Genomic DNA, 18,081 nt, shown 5'->3' with positions numbered 1-18,081 from the left:
AGCTGTGCTAATCAAAACAATATGGTACTGGCATGAAAACAAACCCATTGATCAGCCCAGAAATAAGCCCATGCATATAAGGTCAACTAATATTTCACAAGGCAGCCAGAAATACTCAATGGAGGAAGACAGTCTTTTAAATAATTTTCGCTGAAAAAATTGGATATTCACATGCAAAAGAATGAAACTAGACCCCCATTTTACTCTGCTACAAAAATTAACTTGCAAAGGATTAAAAACATAAATATAAGACCTGAAAAACCATAAAATTCCTAGAAGGAGACATGGGGGAAAATCTCCTTGACATGGGTCTTAGCAATGATTTTTTAAATATGACACCAAAAGCATAAGCAATAAAATTAAAAATAAAAAAGTGAAGACTACTTCAAATTAAAAATCTTCTGAAGAGCAAAAGAAATGATCAACAAAATGAAAAAGCAACCTATGAGATGAGAGAAAATATTTGCAAACCATGTATCTGATTTGTCATTACCACTCAAAATGTCTAAGGAACTCATAGAATTCGACAGCAAAAAAACAAAAAAAAATGTAAATAATTCAATTAAAAAAATGAGCAAAGGACCTGAGTAGACATCTTTCCAAAGAAGATATTCAAATAGCCAACAAATACATAAAAAGGTGCTCAGGATCACTAATCATCAGAGAAAGGCAAATCAGAATCACAATGAGGAATCACATGACACCTATTAAGATAGCTATCATCGAAAAGACAAGAGTTAACAAATACTGGTGAGGATGTGGAGAAAAGGGAACACTTGTGCACTGTTGGTGGGAATGTAAATTGGTGCAGGTACTTTGGAAAATAGTATGGATGTTCCTCAAAAAATTCAAAATAAAATTCCTACTGCACTCTCGTGTCCATTGCATCATTATTTACAATAGCCATAATATGGAAACAATCTGTTTTCCAATGGGTGATGGATAAAGAAAGCATGGTTATATAAACAATGGAGTAATATTAAGTCATGAGAAAGAGGGACAACATGCCATTTGCATAAACAAGAATGGAACTTGAGGAAATTGTGGTAAATGAAGTAAGTCAGACTGAGAAAGACAAATACTGTTTGATGTCATTTAGATGTGGAACCTCAAAAAAAAAAAAAAGCAAAACAAAAAGGAAAAAAACATTTCAGAGAACAGATTGGTTGTTGCAAGATCCTACGGTTGGAGGGTGGGCACAATAGATAGGTAAAGGTGGACAAAAGTTATGAACTTTCAGTTCTGGGGATGTAATGTACAGTATGGTGACTATAGTTAATAATACTGTATTGAATATTTGAAATGTGCTAAAAGAATAGATCTAAAGTTCTCATCTCAAGATAAAAAAGACTTTTAACTATGTGTGGTGATGAATATTAACTAGAGTTATTGTGGTGATCATTTCACTATATGTACAAATATAAAATCATTATGTTGTCTACCTGTGATGAAACAAAATGATTTTAAGGCAGGACAAGAAAAATTTAATGTAAAATTTTCTCTGCCATTTGAGCTACCACCTGCTCCCCGTTAGTGTCCATTTTGCATCTGCATTGTACATTAACAAGATCTCCTTACAAGACACAGGAATGTCTGCTCACAAACAAAACAAAAATGAAACAAACAAAAAAGCCAATTTCTTCCTGGTGCCAAAAAGGTAACTCCTTAGGATATAACATTCCTTCCTTAATCCCCTAAAGGGCCACAGTAACTCATTACTTGCTTTGTTGGCCTATGTAAACTGTCAATACATTACTCTGATGTATAACCCTTTGATGTAAAACACTTTGTCTCAAAAATATATAACTGTACTTTGACTTCTAATGGGTGAAACATTCCTCAGAGCTTTCTGAAAGACTGTCTCCTGGGTTATAATCCCCACATTGGCTCAAATAAAGTCGTCCACTTCTTAGATTGACTATTGATTAACTTTTTCATCCACATCTGAAACTAATACAATGTTATATATTAATTATATCTCAAAAAATCTAACTAAATAATATAAATAGGATACTGCTTCCTCTAAGATGACTAATATACTATGCAAAATCATCCTTAACACAATTAAATAAAAGTTTCTTTAATAAAAAAATCAATTATGAAAAAGGAAAATTAAAGTGGTTACAGACTTGCTTAAATTGAGAAAAGCTTTGTACTCAGGGTCAAAGCTCTCTAGTTGACCTCTAATACAATTATGAATAGAACAATAACAACAAGATAACAATGGGATAAGTTTAAAAGTCTAGAAACATGGTCCTTTAGAGAAAAATCTTGTTTCTCCTTTTGAAGACAAGAGCAGATGAAATCAAGATATATTTATTTATTTTCCAGTTTCGTGCTTACCACTTTCCAAGCCCAGGAATCAGTCAATCAAGCCTTGATAGGATGCAAACAGAAAGCCTGAGAGACAGCAGGTTAATCAGAAAGAAAACAAGTGTATAAAAGGAGAAGTAAACAAGAGAGAAGTAGTCTAAGGTTATGGAACTTAAGCACACGTCAGATTTGGGTTTTCCAGATACTCTGAAAAAAAATTAGTAGCATCAAACAGAATTTATGGAGAAATATAGAGAATATTCCTTCTCTGATATGTTTGCAGTACTCAACGATCTAAAAAAAAGAAAAAGTTTCAAAAAAGAAAGAAAAAGAGCTGTTTTTATTGTTTTCACTCAAAACAGTTAAGCAACAGGAACTTGGGTCCTCACTTAAAAAAAAAAGTCTTTTGTAAGTTTTCCTACAGTCAGATAAATATTCACATTTTACATATGAAATACAAATCATTATTACATGCAAATTTCTCTTACCTAAAATCTTGCTGTAATACTCATCCCATTCTGCAAATGCATAGTATGAAGACATCATATCACTCATTGTATACAATAACCAGTTCTCCAGCCTCTGTATAAAAGTCATGTTGTCTGTCAGTCTTGATGTGATGCCAGGAACGTATGAAGAAGGCATAGGAAGCCTGGCACACAATCTCTCAATGACATTCCCATAGGAAAACCGAAAAGAGTATATAAACGGAATATTGAGGAGTTCAGCCACCAATTCCCCACAAAAACTTAAAGGGTCAGCAATACAGATATCAAATTTAGCTGCCTGTAGCCTGCTGAGTAAATCCTTGTTTGTGACAGCACTGTCACATACTCTTTTAGCTGATGCTAAAAAATTTTTTATAACTTTTATCAGTTTCACTTGCCTGTCCCACCATGAAAGTTTCGGCAGTTCAAAAGAAAGTGTATAGAGATCAGCACTGAACTCTTCCATGAAACTTTCTTTACTTATTGAAAGTTGAAGTATCTCCACATTAAAGGGAATCTTGGTATGATCAAGCAGAGAACTTGTTGAAGGTACCAGGATGGTTATCTCATGTCCATGAAGGTGGAGTTCTTCCAGAATAACTTTTAGATTAATCCAATGACTAAAATCCATGGGCCATACAAGTACCTTTCCAGTCTTTCCAGAGTCAAAGAACCATAGATGCAGCATGAAAAGGACACAGAAGCCTTTCACAGTCTTCATGATATTAAGTTTGCTCAAGCTAAATCTGGGATTAAACCAAGCGCATGAAACTCACAATCCAAAGATTTGTCCTTGACCCTCCCAATCAATTTATAGTAGGTTGGGCTGAACTTTGAGTTGTGTACTTTGTATTGAGGAGTAAAATGAAATGCAAGTGACTTGATGGAAAAAAAAATATCGATAAAGTCAATAAAATAAGTTAGGAAAAATACAAACAAACCTCAGAATGAGAGTTACCAAACTTCTTTTAGAGGATATCAAAAAAAGAGGGTGTGAAGTTAAACACAAATCCATAATAATTTCTAAATAATGTTAAGAAAATCCATCATCATCTGATGCATATTCAAATAAGACTAGATTGTTTGGATCTTTTTCTCTGGTTTTATTTGAATGTTCTTTTGAACAGAATGGTCTCTGTAGTGTTTCTCATACTGATAATTCTGCCAAATATTGCAGATAAGAATGAGGCCATCACTTACTGCCAGAAGGAGAGAGTATGCACACTTTGAGATGTTAAGGCAGGGAGATTTAGATCCAAATGTTCTGAAGCTAAATTCAGTGCCTTTCCTGCTAAATCACATCTATCTTTAAGAGAAGAAGAAAAAGATATCTTTTTACTGTTATTGAAGATAGGAGTTCAAGTTCTGGTTCTCATCAGATTAATGTTATATCGAGAAGAGATATCTTAGAATGGAGAAGTCACCAAGAACATAACTTGATAATCTTATCCTTCCTTCCAGCACATCCAATTCTTTTTTCCTTGCCTTCCTGTTCTAAGATACTTTTTATAATGTAAAATTCCAGTTTTTGCTTGTATCTTCACAACTGGAAGACACTATCCCATGTAGAAACTTATTCAATGATATTTAGGACAATAACTTCATCTATAATCCTTTTGCTTAAAAAGTCGATTTTCCTCAAGCAATTAATCAATAAGAATATATGATGATAATAGCATTATCATGAGAATAACTGGTCCTTAATAAAAATATAATTGTGTAATTATTCAATTGCTTACTATTTCTATACATTCTACTCACAAATTACAAATCAACCTATTTTCATTTGTAGTCTTCACTGCATCTATCTGACTCTAGTCATTTTTATATCTAACTTTGACTTACTGCAGTACCCTTCTGGTATCACTGCTTCAACTTCTTCATACCTGCAACTCACTCTCCATAGAGAAATTTTTCTGATTTTCAAAAAAAAATCTGTTTCAGAAATTATCATACTTGAGTAAAATGCTTTAATAACTTTCTCTAGTCTATACATTAAAATCTGTACTCTCTGAAATGGCCCACAAGATCCTGACTTGTTTTTTAATCTTATGTTGTTCCACCTCCATTGATATCAGCTTCCTTTGAGGTTTTCATGGTAAGAATTTCTTTTCTGTAGTGACATCAGCAAGACTGCAGAATAGGATATCTCTACTGTCATCCCCACAGAAAAATGATTTTGGCAGTCCCCCAAGGGTGAGCATAACTTTCTGGGAATCAGAAAGTCCAGTGAAGAAGTTTTGTTCCACCACTGAAGCAAATAATTCCAAGAACGTGTGCATTGAAGAGGGTAAGATGAATAGTTTCATTTTTCTGTGTCACTCCTTTCCCAATTATTGTGGCTTAGTGCCAGGAAAGATCCATGTGAAATGTAATGTCTCCCACAGGGGAAAGTGAAATTGTATAAGTGAGTGCCTGGTTTCCCTAGCAATAAGGAATGTACAGTTTTTCCTCACCTTACCGAGATTACTGAGGTGATCTGAAATGCTTAGGGGCTACGAGAGGCTGGGATCATTGCCAGTCCTTAGAACCCATCAAAGCACTGCTACTAACCACTTTGTTATTCTTCCTGCTAAACCATTTGAGGACTCCATCAGGATTCCCACCATCTCCTTGGGCACCTCATCTGCAGACCCCTCTGAGTGGCCACAGGTTTCTCCAGTGCTTCGTGTACCTCACCCACACCACTCTGCTCCTCATCCCTGACCCACAGAAATGTATACTTTTGTGCACTGCCATGGACAGCAGGGATTAGCAAGTGCAGAAATCGGACACATATCTGTTGGATTGGAAGAATACTCACAAACTAATATTTCAGGACTCGGTACTAGGGAAAATAAATAGCAGGAATTAGCAAGTGCAGAAATCGGACACATATCTGTTGGATTGGAAGAATACTCACAAACTAATATTTCAGGACTCGGTACTAGGGAAAATAAATGGAAGATTCTCAATATGTGGCTTGCATTGTGGGATCAAAAGGAGATGTACAATTGAAAGAAATCCCCCTTAAGAGGGAAGAAGCAATGTGGAACAGACATATCCATAGAAATGTTCTGAGAAAGTCTAAAAAACACCTCATATCATACAAAGAAATCCCCATTGGAATATTACTGGATTTCTCAGTAGAAACTTCACAGGCCAGGACAGAGTTGGTTCATATATTCAAAGTTCTGAAAGACAAAATCTGTGACCCAAAATATTTTACCTGAAAATGATGTCCTTCAAAAATAGAGATAAATACTTTCCCAGAAAAACAAAATCTGAGTGAGTAAAAAATTACAGACCAATATCTTTGATGAATATAGATGTAAAATTTTTCAATAGGGCATTAACAAACCAAATTAAACAGTGCAGAAAAAGGGACCATACACCATGATCAAATGGGATTTATCCCTGGGATTCAAGGATAGGTCAACCTAAGTAAATCAATAATGTGATACACAACATTAAGAGAATGAAAAATAAAAATTATGTGATCATCTCAATAGATGCAAAAAGTTTGAAAAAACAACAACTTTTCATAATAAAAACACTTAAACTGGGTATAAAAAGAACATGACTCAACATAATAAAGGCAATCCATGACAAACCCACAGATAACATAATAGTAAATAATAAAACACTGAAAACTTTCCCTCTGAAGTTTTACCAGGAATAACACATATGTTCTATTCAACAGAGTACAAGGTTATGGCCAGAGCAAACAGCCAAAAATAAATAAATAAATAAATAAATAAATAAAATAAAAGACATCCAAATTTGAAAGGAAAAAGTAAAATTGTGTTTCTTTGCAGATGATATGATCTTACATATAGGAAACTCTAAAGACTCCACCAAAAAACTGTTAGAAATAATCAGTGGATTCAGTATATTTTCAGAATAAAAATAAACATAAAAGAAATGAGTTGTGTTTCTATACACTATTAACAAAACACCTAAAAAAGAGACAAAATAATCCCATTCAAAATGGCATAACAAATAATAAAATGCTTAGGAATAAATTTACCTAGGAGGTGAAAGGAAAGTTCTGTACACAGGAAACTATGACATTTTTGAAGTTAATGGAAGAAGACACAAAAAGTTATGATATACAAAGTCATGGATGAGTAGAATATTGTTAAAATGTCCATACTAACCAAAGCATTCTCTATTTAATGCAGTTAATATAAAAATTCCAATGCATCTTCACAAAAATAGGAAAAAACAATCCTAATATTTGTATGCAGACACAGAACACCCTGAATTGCCAAAGCAATCTCAAGAAAGAAGGACAGAGCTGGAGGCATCACACTTCCTGATTCAAATTATATTACAAAGGAATAATAATAATCAAAATGGTATGGCACTGGTATAAAATATGCACATAGACCAATGGAACAGAATTAAGAGTTCAAAAAAAAGCTGTCATAAGTAAGGTCAACTAATATTTGACACAAAATCCAATAACTCTAAATGGGGAATGGATAATCTCTTCAGTAAATGGGGTAGGAAAACTAGATCACCACAGGTAGAAGAATGAAACTGAAACCCTATACAGCACCACTCACAAAATTAGTATGAAATGGTTAAAGAATTAAATATGATAACAAAAACTGAAAACATTCCTAGAGAAACAGACAGGAGAAATGCTCCTTGACATTGGTCTTGGCAATGATTTTTTGGATTGACACCAAAAGCACAGCAACAAGAGCAAAAATAAACAAGTGGGACCTTATCAAACTAATAAGTTCTGCACAGAAAAAGGAAAAATCAACAAAAGAGAAGGTAACAGAATGGGAGAAGGTATTAGCAAATCATATATCTGATAAGATATTAATATCCAAAATATAAAAAGAATTCATATGTCAAACCCAATCTCGCAATTTGCTTTGCTGTACAGCAACTAACACAACATTGTAAATCAACTATATTCCACTAAAAATTAAGAAAAAAACTCGTACATTTAACAGTAAAAAAAAAAAAATCTAATTTAAAAATGGGCAGACACATTGAATAATTTTTCCAAAGAATACATATATATGACCAACAACTACATTGAAATGTGCTCAACATTTCTAAAGATCACAGAAATGCAAATCAAAGCCACAGTGATATGTCACTTCACTCCTGTTAGAATGGTTATCATCAAAACACAAAGTGTAAAAAGTGTTGGTTAGGGGGCTTCCCTGGTGGCGCATTGGTTGGGGGTCCGCCTGCCGATGCAGGGGACGCGGGTTTGTGCCCTGGTCCGGGAGGATCCTGCATGCCGCAGAGCGGCTGGGTCCGTGAGCCATGGCCGCTGAGCCTGCGCGTCTGGAGCCTGTGCTCCGCAGCAGGAGAGGCCGCAACGGTGAGAGGCCCGCGTACCGCCAAAAAAAAAAAAAAAAGTGTTAGTTAGGATGTGGAGAAAAGAGAACTCTAGTATACTGTTTTGGGAAATGTAAATTAATATGGTTACTATGGAAAACACTATGTAGGTTTCCCAAAAGAAAAATAAAGCTACCACATGATTAAGCAATTCTGCTTCTGGGTATATATCCAATGGGAATGGAGACAAGAATCTTGGAGAGATATCTGCACTTTCATGTTTATTTCAGCATTATTAACTACAGCCAAAATATGGAAACAACCTGAGTCCATCAGTGGATAAAGTTGATGTGATACATTGCATACAATCGAAAATTCTTTAGCTATGAGAGAGAAGGAAGTCTTTCTTTTTGCCACAACATGGACGGAACTTGAGGTCATTATGTTAAGTTAAATAAGTCTGAGAGAGAAAGACAAATACTTATGATATCACTTATATATGGAATCTAAAAATGCTAAACTTATAGAAACGGAGAATAGAATGATGGTTTCCAGGGGCTGAGGGTTAAGGTAAAGTGGGGGAAGGTGGTCAAAGGGCATGAACTTCCAGTTATAGGATGAATAAGTTCTGGGCATTCAATGTGCAGAATGGTGTTTATTATTAATAGTATTGTATTATGTTTGAAAGTTGTTAAGTGAATAGATTTTCACTTTTCTTACCACAGAAGAAAAGAATGATAATTATGTGATGTCATAGAGGTGTTAATTAATACCAGTATATACTTGTAATATATAAGCATTTCAAATCACCTCAAAATTATACATTATGTGTCAATTTTATCTCGATAAACTGGAAAAAATAAAAGTTTAAATAATGCTTAGATGTCACTAAAAAAAATTCTCTGCATCAACGCTGTTCCAGAATTATATTTGTCATGAACTACAGAAGAGTTAAAGAACTTTGACCCAGAGCCAACAAATTTATCCATTATCAACATTACTTGCTCAATATTATTAGGTGTTTACTGGCCTGGATGTACTTTAGCAGGAATAAAAGGTGTTTACTTTGTTCTCCTAATCTTAGTAAGTTCGGAAAAACAAAAGGATGTGCTTTCTCTTGCATATGAGTTCAGCAAGTCACTGAATTTCTACATTACAAAAATTCCATTTTTGTTAGAAATCTTCCTCAGTTTCTGCTCCCATTTGTCTACTCAAAGACTATTCCAAGTTGGTTAAACTGCTTAGTAATTAAGTCATTTAAGGTATTGACTCCATTTCTGGCCATGATAGGGTTAACAGGGACCAGACTAACCCTCTGCCATGAGCAAATAGAAAACTGGACAAATTATATGTAGCACTATTTTCAGTTATGAATATCAGGCATCACAGAAACATGACAACTAAGAGAAGGGAAGCTAATGAGGTGAACACTAAGATCACTATAGCTTTCTGACTGTAGCCACTTTTGAGATTACATTGTCCCAAACAGAATCAACAGCAGAAACTGGTGGTATCAATGATTGAAGAAAAAGAAATTAGAATTTGAGGAGAATTGACATCTGGAATAGGAACAGCATAATTTGGAAATTCAAAATATCCCATACTGTTTTCTACCAAATAAGTAAGCTACTCATAAGACTTTGTGTTCACACGTTGAAGTCAATTTTCACCCATGGCCTTAAAATATCTTGATTTTTTACCATTTTTATATCTTTCAGTGTTATGAACTGTTAAAATTGCTAAAATACCTGGTTAATGGAATGTGACCTTTTTGCAGAGTTCATGCAGATAATAAGATAAAGTAATTCCTAGTATATGTGACTATTCCTGTCAGGGTAAATAGCCAGTGTGGAAGAGATCCAAGTTAGGAAATTGGCCCCCAATATCCAGTTGGTGTACTCATACAACAGTGCCTTATCAGGAACTCAGTGTTCAATTAGATTCCTAGCAGATGTGATCATCCTGATACTCAGTTAGGGAGTAGTTACATAAGCCTTGGTAAACAGGAGCCCATATGTTGGAGCCCATGCATAGCTCCACTCACTGTCACCATAACCACTTTGTTAATTTGTTCTAGGGACAGGCACTGGGGTGGATGATAATAAAGGCTGTCTGATGTGACCTGGCTGGGTAATTTTGCCTACTTTATTGCTTAATCCCTATTCTATGATGGATAATCTCTGGTAGGAAATAACATTCTGTCCTATGGTTGAATGTTCCATCTCTAAAAGGGTCCCATAGCATGCCAGGCGTTGTTTTTCCAAACACATGTAATTCTTCAGTCCAGATGACTTTGTATTGCTGTGTTGTGATTCTGCCATTAACCTTGGCAGAGATTCCACACAGTGTGTTTTCTAACTATTGATATATTTAATACTATAAGGTCTACCTAATATTATAGCCCACCACAGGATACACCAACTGCAGAATTCTATTCTGCTATGGGCCCACTCAAAACTGGTAGTGTTTTGTGTTACCTGGCATATGAGTAACAGGATGGAATACATATGCTTTCCCCAATTCCTGGAAAGGCCTACAAATGACTACTGTTTTTTTCTCTTTGTAGAAAGAAAGGCAAATACAAAAATCTATTCTCTTTTGGAAATCATGACCTCAAATACCCCTGATCACTGGATTCCAATTAATGTCACTGATGTGGCAGATCACCCTTGAATATTCATAGGGTTTATCTCCCACTTTCTAAGGTGCATGTGTCTTACACAGGTGTCCAACATAATAGTCATTTCTTGTTCATCCTGTGTGATTAGCTCAATGTTATATCAACATAGTTCATACAATTTTCTGAAGGATATCCAGATAATTCATATCTCATTGGCCTATATTATGAGGGAAGAGAAAAAAGTTTATTTTATATAGTCCTCAGTAAAAATTGTAAATGTTTGCTGTTTCTGTTCCAAGTGAATGAGCACTCTGTCTGATCGTCTCAGATAGAGACAACAGAGAACACAATTACCAAAGAAATGACCTCCTACTATGTACCTGAAGATGTGTTAACAGGCTCTAGCAGAGATATCCCATCTTAAAGAGAGGCTGAGAGTAGAGTGAATTCTTGGATGAGTTTGCAGGAGGCCAGTACCATTTTCCAGGATATTTTGGTTTTGCAGGGCCCAGATATGATGGAGCTAATCATCCTGCATTCTTTAACTTTTTAAGATCGTTAATTTGTACCATCCATAGAAATGTGATCTTATCTTCTGTTTGTGCTTTGGTTTGGGTCAGGTTGGTGGTGTGAGGAAGACGTTTCAAGGCTATAGTGGATATCCCAAAATACGCCCATGTTTTAACTATGAAACTGATCTTATACAGAGAAAGCGTCCTTGAAATGTACAGTCATACCTTGTTTTGTTGTGTTTTGCTTTATTGTGCATCACACATGTTGGCTTTTGACAAAGTGAAAGTTTGTGGTAAACCTGAGTGAATTAAGTCAATCCGTGCCATTTACCAACAGCCTTTGCTCACTTCATATGTTTGTGTTACATTTGGGTGATCTTGAAATATTTCAAATTTTTTCATTATTATTATATTTTCTATGGTGATCTGTGATCAGTGATCTTTGATGTTACTATTTTAAGGTGTGGGGTTGCACCAGAACACCTCACCCATATAAGATGATGAACTTAATCAATAAATATATGTGTTCTAACTGCCCCATCAATTGGCTATTCCCCTGTCTCTCTCCCACTCCTCAGATCTCCCCCTTCCCTGAGGCACAACAATATTGATATTGGGCCATTAATAACACTGCAATGGCCTGTAAGTGTCTAGTAAAAGGAAGAGTTGAATGTACTTCATTTTAAATCAAAAGCTAGAAATAATCAAGCTTAGTTATAAAGGCTGGTGGAAAGCTAAGGTAGGCCAAAAGCTAGGCCTCTTGCACAAAATCAAGGAATATTTTTGCAAATGAAAAGTTCTAGAAGGAAATGAAAAGTGCTACTCCAGCAAGCACACAAATGATAAGAAAGTGAAATAGTCTTATTACTGATGTGGAGAAAATGTCTATGGTCTAGATAGGAGATCAAATCAGCCACAACATTCTCTTAAGGCAAAGCCTAATCCAGAGCAAAACCTTAACTCTCTTCAGTTCTGAGAAGGCTGAGAGTGGTGAGGAAGCTGCAGAAGAAACATTGGAACTAGCAGAGTTTGAATCATTTAGTTGAAGGAAAGAAGCCAACTTCATAACATAAAAGCACAAGGTGAAGCAGCAAGTGCAGATGTAGAAGCTACAGCAAGTTATCCAGAAGATCTAGCTAAGATCATTAACAAAAGTGGCTACCCTCTGGCTACCCTAGGGCTTCCCTGGTGGCGCAGTGGTTGAGTCTGCCTGCCGATGCAGGGGACACGGGTTCGTGCCCCAGTCCGGGAAGATCCCACATGCCGCTGAGTGGCTGGGCCTGTGAGCCATGGCCGCTGAGCCTGCACGTCCGGAGCCTGTGCTCCGCAATGGGAGAGGTCACAACAGCGAGAAGCCCGTGTACTGCAAAAAAACAAAAAAACAAAACAAAACCAAAAAAAGTGGCTACCCTAAACAGCAGACTTCCAGTGTTGACAAAAGATCCTTATATTGGAAGATGATGCAATTTAGGACTTTCATAGCTAGAGAAGAGAAGTCAATGCCTGACTTTAAAGTTTCAGAGGACAAGCTGACTCTCTTGTTAGGGGCCGAAGCAGCTAGTGACTTGAAGTTGAAGCCAGTGCTCTTTTACCATTCCAAAAGTCCTAGGGCCCTTAAGAATCATGCTAAATATACTCTGCCTGTGCTTTATAAATGGAACAACAAAACCCAGATGACAGCACATCTCCTCTTTAAAACATGGATTACTGAATATTTTCAGCACAGTGTTGAGTCCTCTGCTCAGAAAGAAAAGGTTCCTTTCAAATATACTGCTCATTGACAAAGCACCTGGTCACCCAAGAGCTCTGATGGAGATGTGTAATGAGATTACTGTAGTTTTCATGCTTGCTAACATAACAACCATTCTTCATTCCAGAGATCAAAGAGTAATTGCAACATACAGCTCTTATTATTTAAGGAATACATTTTGTAAGGCTATGGCTGACTCAGATAGTGATCCCTCTGATGGAGCTAGGCAAAGTCTGTTGAAAATTTTCTGGAAAGGATTCACCATTCTAGACACCATTAAGAACATTTGTGATTCATGAGGAGAAGTAAAAATCTCAACATTAACAGGGATTTGAAAGAAATTGATTTTAGGTCTCATGGATGATTTTGAGGGGTTCAAGATTTCAGTGGAGGAAGGAACTGCAGATGTGGCGGAAATGGCAGAAGAACTTGAATTAGATGTGGACCCTGAAGGTCTGAATTCACTGCAGCAATCTCCTGATAGAACTAATGAGTGAGAAGTTGCTTCTTATGGATGAGCAAAGAAAGTGATTTCTTGAAATGGAAAGTACAGCTGGTGCAGATGCTGTGAAAATTGTTGAAATGAAAATAAAGGATTTAGAATATTACATAAACTTAGCTGATAAAGTGGCAGCAGAGTTTGAGCATATAGACTCCAATTTTCAATGAAGTTCTACTGAGAGTAAACTTCTATCGAACAACATTACATGTTACATAGAAATTATTCATGAAAGGAAGAGTCAGTTGATGTGCAGATTTCAGTGTTTTCTTATTTTAAGAAATTGTCACAGTCAACATAGTGTTAAGCAGCCACCACCCTGATCTATTAACAGTCTTTAACAAGGCAAGACCTACCACCAGCAAAAATATTATGACCCACTTAACATTCAGATTTATTAGCAATAAAGCACTTTTTAATCAAGGAAGGTACATTTTTATACACTTAATAGACTACCTTGTAGTGTAAACATAACTTTTATATACACTGAGAAACCAAAAAACTTGTGACTCATTTTATTGTGATTTTTGCTTTGTTGTGGTGGTCTGAAACCCAAACTACAATACCTCTGAAATATGCCTGTAATTAATTAAGCATATCAAGATAAGTTCATACTGGATTTAGGATGGGCTCTAAATCCAATGACAGATATTCTTATGACAAGAAGGATGGAAGGGGTTTATAGACACACAAAGGAAAAGGTGATGTGAAGAGAGACAGCAATTTGAGAGAAACCACAGCCAAGGAGCAGCATGCATTGTCAGTAGCCAACAGAATCTAGGAGAATCATGGAATGGATTTTTTCAAAAAATCTCAAAAGGAAATGGACCTTGACACACTTTGGTTTCAATCTTCTGGCTTCCAGAACTGTGAAAGAATAAATTTCAGTTGTTATAAACTACCAAGTTTGTGGTAATTTGTTATAGCAGCCCTAGGAATCTAATACAGAGTGCTTCTACCAGACCTTTCCCACTATTACAACTTTTATCCCACATGTCAAGGATACAGTTTGGATTTGTGCCACTGACAAAGTATTTTTATCCAATTATATATTTGAGGGATTGAAAAAATCATCAGTTGCCCCAGGATGCTGTCATCCTCTTGGGAAAGAATTGAGGAAATTATTAGCATGCACACTTACTGTGATGCTACAGCATTCTTCCTGTAAAGGACCCAGTCTCTTCATTAGTCAATTGATCAGGTCTAAAAATTCCAGGTCTAAAAGCTTGGCAAGTGATCATGATTGGAGTGAAGGCGATGGTCCTCATCCTTCTGATACTGATCCTCGAACTCTTCTTGTAGTATAGACAGGACAATGCCCTTTTTGGTGGCCTGTTTATCTCTATCACCATACTGATAGCTTTTCATGAGTTAAGACTGCCTGGCTGCCTCTCTAACTTCACTGTTCACTGTGATCATTGTGACTGCTTGACTTCTGATGACTGAGTGCCATTACCTAGTCTGTATTATTTTTGGACTTGATTACAATTAACATTATTGAACTCAGTTTTGTTACTGCCAACAGCCTGGCCCTCACAGTATGGCCACAATGAACATTTTATAACTTCAGTAAACAATCATGTGGTAGATTTTCCAGACTTACAAGCATATAAATCTTAATATATCCACTGCTCTAAGCCTTTGGATTCCTTCTTTCACTGTTTATCATGGCACTTTCAGCATATCACTTTTACTTCCTATAGGCCATCACTTTTTCCAAGTTTCTCCTGGAGTCTAAACCCAGGTATTAAATCCTGTCCTGAGAGAGTGCTCCAAAATTTAAAACGATGCTTCCTTATACAACTTTAAATTCTACTTTCCTTAATTCTTTCCTCAGCATACAGTTCCACATATCATCTCTCAGTTCCTGCAGGTAAATATTGGATAAGTCCTCCAGTTCTTTTGAGTTATACTATGCTTCCTCCCTTAGTCGATCCATCTTATACCTGGCTCTATACACGTGATTAACCCTAGTTATTGGCCTGTGGCCAAGAAGGGAGATAAGAGCAGATACTGACAGGGATGCAAGATGTTCTGAAGGGTAGAGGACAGTATAACATCCTCAAACAATGGAGAAGTACTATCCCTTCACAGAGAGGAGTAGGCTCAGGGGAATCTAGGAAATCAAGATTTTCACATACATTAACTATTTCTCTGTCATTCTGCTCTTTCTCAACTAGGGTCTTGATCTTCGAAAAATTTAAAACTAGGTTAGGAATTTAAGTAGAACGGGGAATATTTTATTTCAAAATGACACTGATTTTTTTTCCTTCTGCAAGAGATGGGAATTTCTTTATATGCTGCTAAGGATGCTCCTCTGGCTTTCTCACTTAGCCTTAATATGATGGTTTAGAGTCCTCATTCTGTATTATATTTGCCACAGAAAATATAATGCAGAAACAAACATGTACCTTCATTTATTCATAATTTCTGTTTTTCTCATATTTATCCAGTACCTGATATATTACAACCACTAGTAACTATTCTTCCAAAAGTATATGGTCCCAATCACCATGACTAAAAGTAGTAAAATATTCACAGTTATCACAGTCCGGGTATTATCTGTGTACAGTGGAGTATTAGGTAAGTCCCTTTTTTACTCATTACATTTTCCCTCAAGTATTTGAAAAGAAACCTTACTTTCTTTGTGTTTGTTAGAATTCATACACACACATATATATGTATAATATATAAATTTCAAATTAAAAAGATATATTTTGTTAAGAGTAGTGAGGAGATGGAAATATGAGTTTCTCAACGAAAGTTTAGCAACCATTATAGAGTTTGTACGAGTAACCTAGAAGTCCTTGACACTCTGGACTTTGTTCCAATTTGACATTGATCAACTATATTAATATTCTTTGGGCTTGTTTATTTAAAGAGCTACATATGTACTGTGTTTTTGATAAATCATAATATCATTGTTACATATTGCTGTATAACCAATCATTTTTTTAAACACCTTTATTGGAGTATAATTGTTTTACAATGGTGTGTTAGTTTCTGCTTTATAACAAAGTGAATCAGCTATACATATACACATATCCCCATATCTCCTCCCCCTTGTGTCTCCCTCCCACCCTCCCTATTCCACCCCTCTAGGTGGTCACAAAACACCGAGCTGATCTCCTTGTGCTATGTGGCTGCTTCCCACTAGCTATCTATTTTACATTTGGTAGTGTATATATGTGCATGCCACTCTCTCACTTCGTCCCAGCTTACCCTTCCCCCTCCTCATGTCCTCAAGTCCATTCTCTACGTCTGTGTCTTTATTCCTGTCCTGTTTCTAGGTTCTTCAGAACCATATATATGTATGTATGTATATATATACATATATATATATATAATTTTTTTTTGTTTAGATTCTATATATATGTATTAGCATACGGTATTTGTTTTTCTCTTTTTGACTTACTTCACTCTGTATGACAGACTAGGTCCATCCACCTCATTACAAATAACTCAATTTCATTTCTTTATATGGCTGAGTAATATTCCGTTGTCTATATGTGCCATATCTTCTTTACCCATTCATCTGTTGATGGACACTTAGGTGGCTTCCATGTCCTGGCTATTGTAAATAGGGCTTCAGTGAACATTGTGGTACGTGACTCTTTTTGAATTATGGTTTTCTCAGGGTATATGCCCAGTAGTGAGATTGCTGGGTCATATGGTAGTTCTATTTTTAGTTTTTAAGGAACCTCCATACTGTTTTCCATAGTGCCTGTATCCATTTATATTCCCACCAACAGTGCAAGAGGGTTCCCTTTTCTCCACATCCTCTCCAACATTTATTGTTTGTAGATTTTATTTTGATGGCCATTCTGACTTGTGTGAGGTGATACCTCATTGTAGTTTTGATTTGCATTCCTCTGATGATTAGTGATATTGAGCATCCTTTCATGTGTTTGTTGGAAATCTGTATATCTTCTTTGGAGAAATGTTTATTTAGGTCTTCTGCCCATTTTTGGATTGGGTTGTTTGTTTTTTTGATATTGAGCTGCATGAGCTGCTTGTATATTTTGGTGATTAATCCTTTGTCAGTTGCTTTGTTTGCAAATATTTTCTTCCATTCTGAGGGTTGTCTGTTTGTCTTGTTTATGGTTTACTTTGCTGTGCAAAAGCTTTGAAGTTTCATTAGGTCCCATTTTTTAATTTTTGTTTTTATCTCCGCTTCTCTAGGAGGTGGGCCAAAAAGGATCTTGCTGTGATTTATGTCATAGAGGGTTCAGCCTATGTTTGCCTCTAAGAGTTTTATAGTGTCTGGCCTTACATTTAGGTCTTTAATCAATTTTGAGTTTATTTTTGTGTGTGGTGTTAGGAAGTGTTCTAATTTAGATCAATGGAACAGGATAGAAAGCCCAGAGATAAACTCACATTCATATGGTCAACTTATTTTTGATAAAGGAAGCAAGAATATGCAATTGAGAAAAGACAGCCTCTTCAATAAGTGTTGCTGAGAAAACTGGACAGCTACATGGAAAAGAATGAAATTAGAACACTCCCTTACACTATACACAAAAATAACCAACCATTCTTAAACTTAGGGTTAAAACAGCACCATATTATTTACTCATGACCCTCTGGACCAGCAATTTGGTCTGGGGTCA

At 35.9% G+C, this 18,081-nt stretch overlaps 1 protein-coding gene across 1 annotated transcript in view; it reads right to left on the bottom strand.

Annotated features, from left to right (window-relative positions):
• LOC103078627 (UDP-glucuronosyltransferase 2C1-like) overlaps window positions 1-3,588 on the bottom strand; it is a 36,623-nt gene extending 33,035 nt beyond the window's left edge. The window contains exon 1 of the mRNA XM_007450175.1: window positions 2,802-3,588. Within this exon, the coding sequence (XP_007450237.1) occupies window positions 2,802-3,522 (721 nt within the window). The 5' untranslated portion in view covers window positions 3,523-3,588. The remainder of the gene's footprint in view (window positions 1-2,801) is intronic.
• Window positions 3,589-18,081: the final 14,493 nt, after the last annotated feature.

The sequence above is a fragment of the Lipotes vexillifer genome, unplaced genomic scaffold (genome assembly GCF_000442215.2).
Source record: "Lipotes vexillifer unplaced genomic scaffold, Lipotes_vexillifer_v1.1 scaffold1103, whole genome shotgun sequence".
Classification (NCBI taxonomy): Eukaryota; Metazoa; Chordata; class Mammalia; order Artiodactyla; family Lipotidae; genus Lipotes; species Lipotes vexillifer.
The sequence above is the reverse complement of the archived record's forward strand: the minus strand, read 5'-3'. Positions and strand labels throughout refer to the sequence as shown.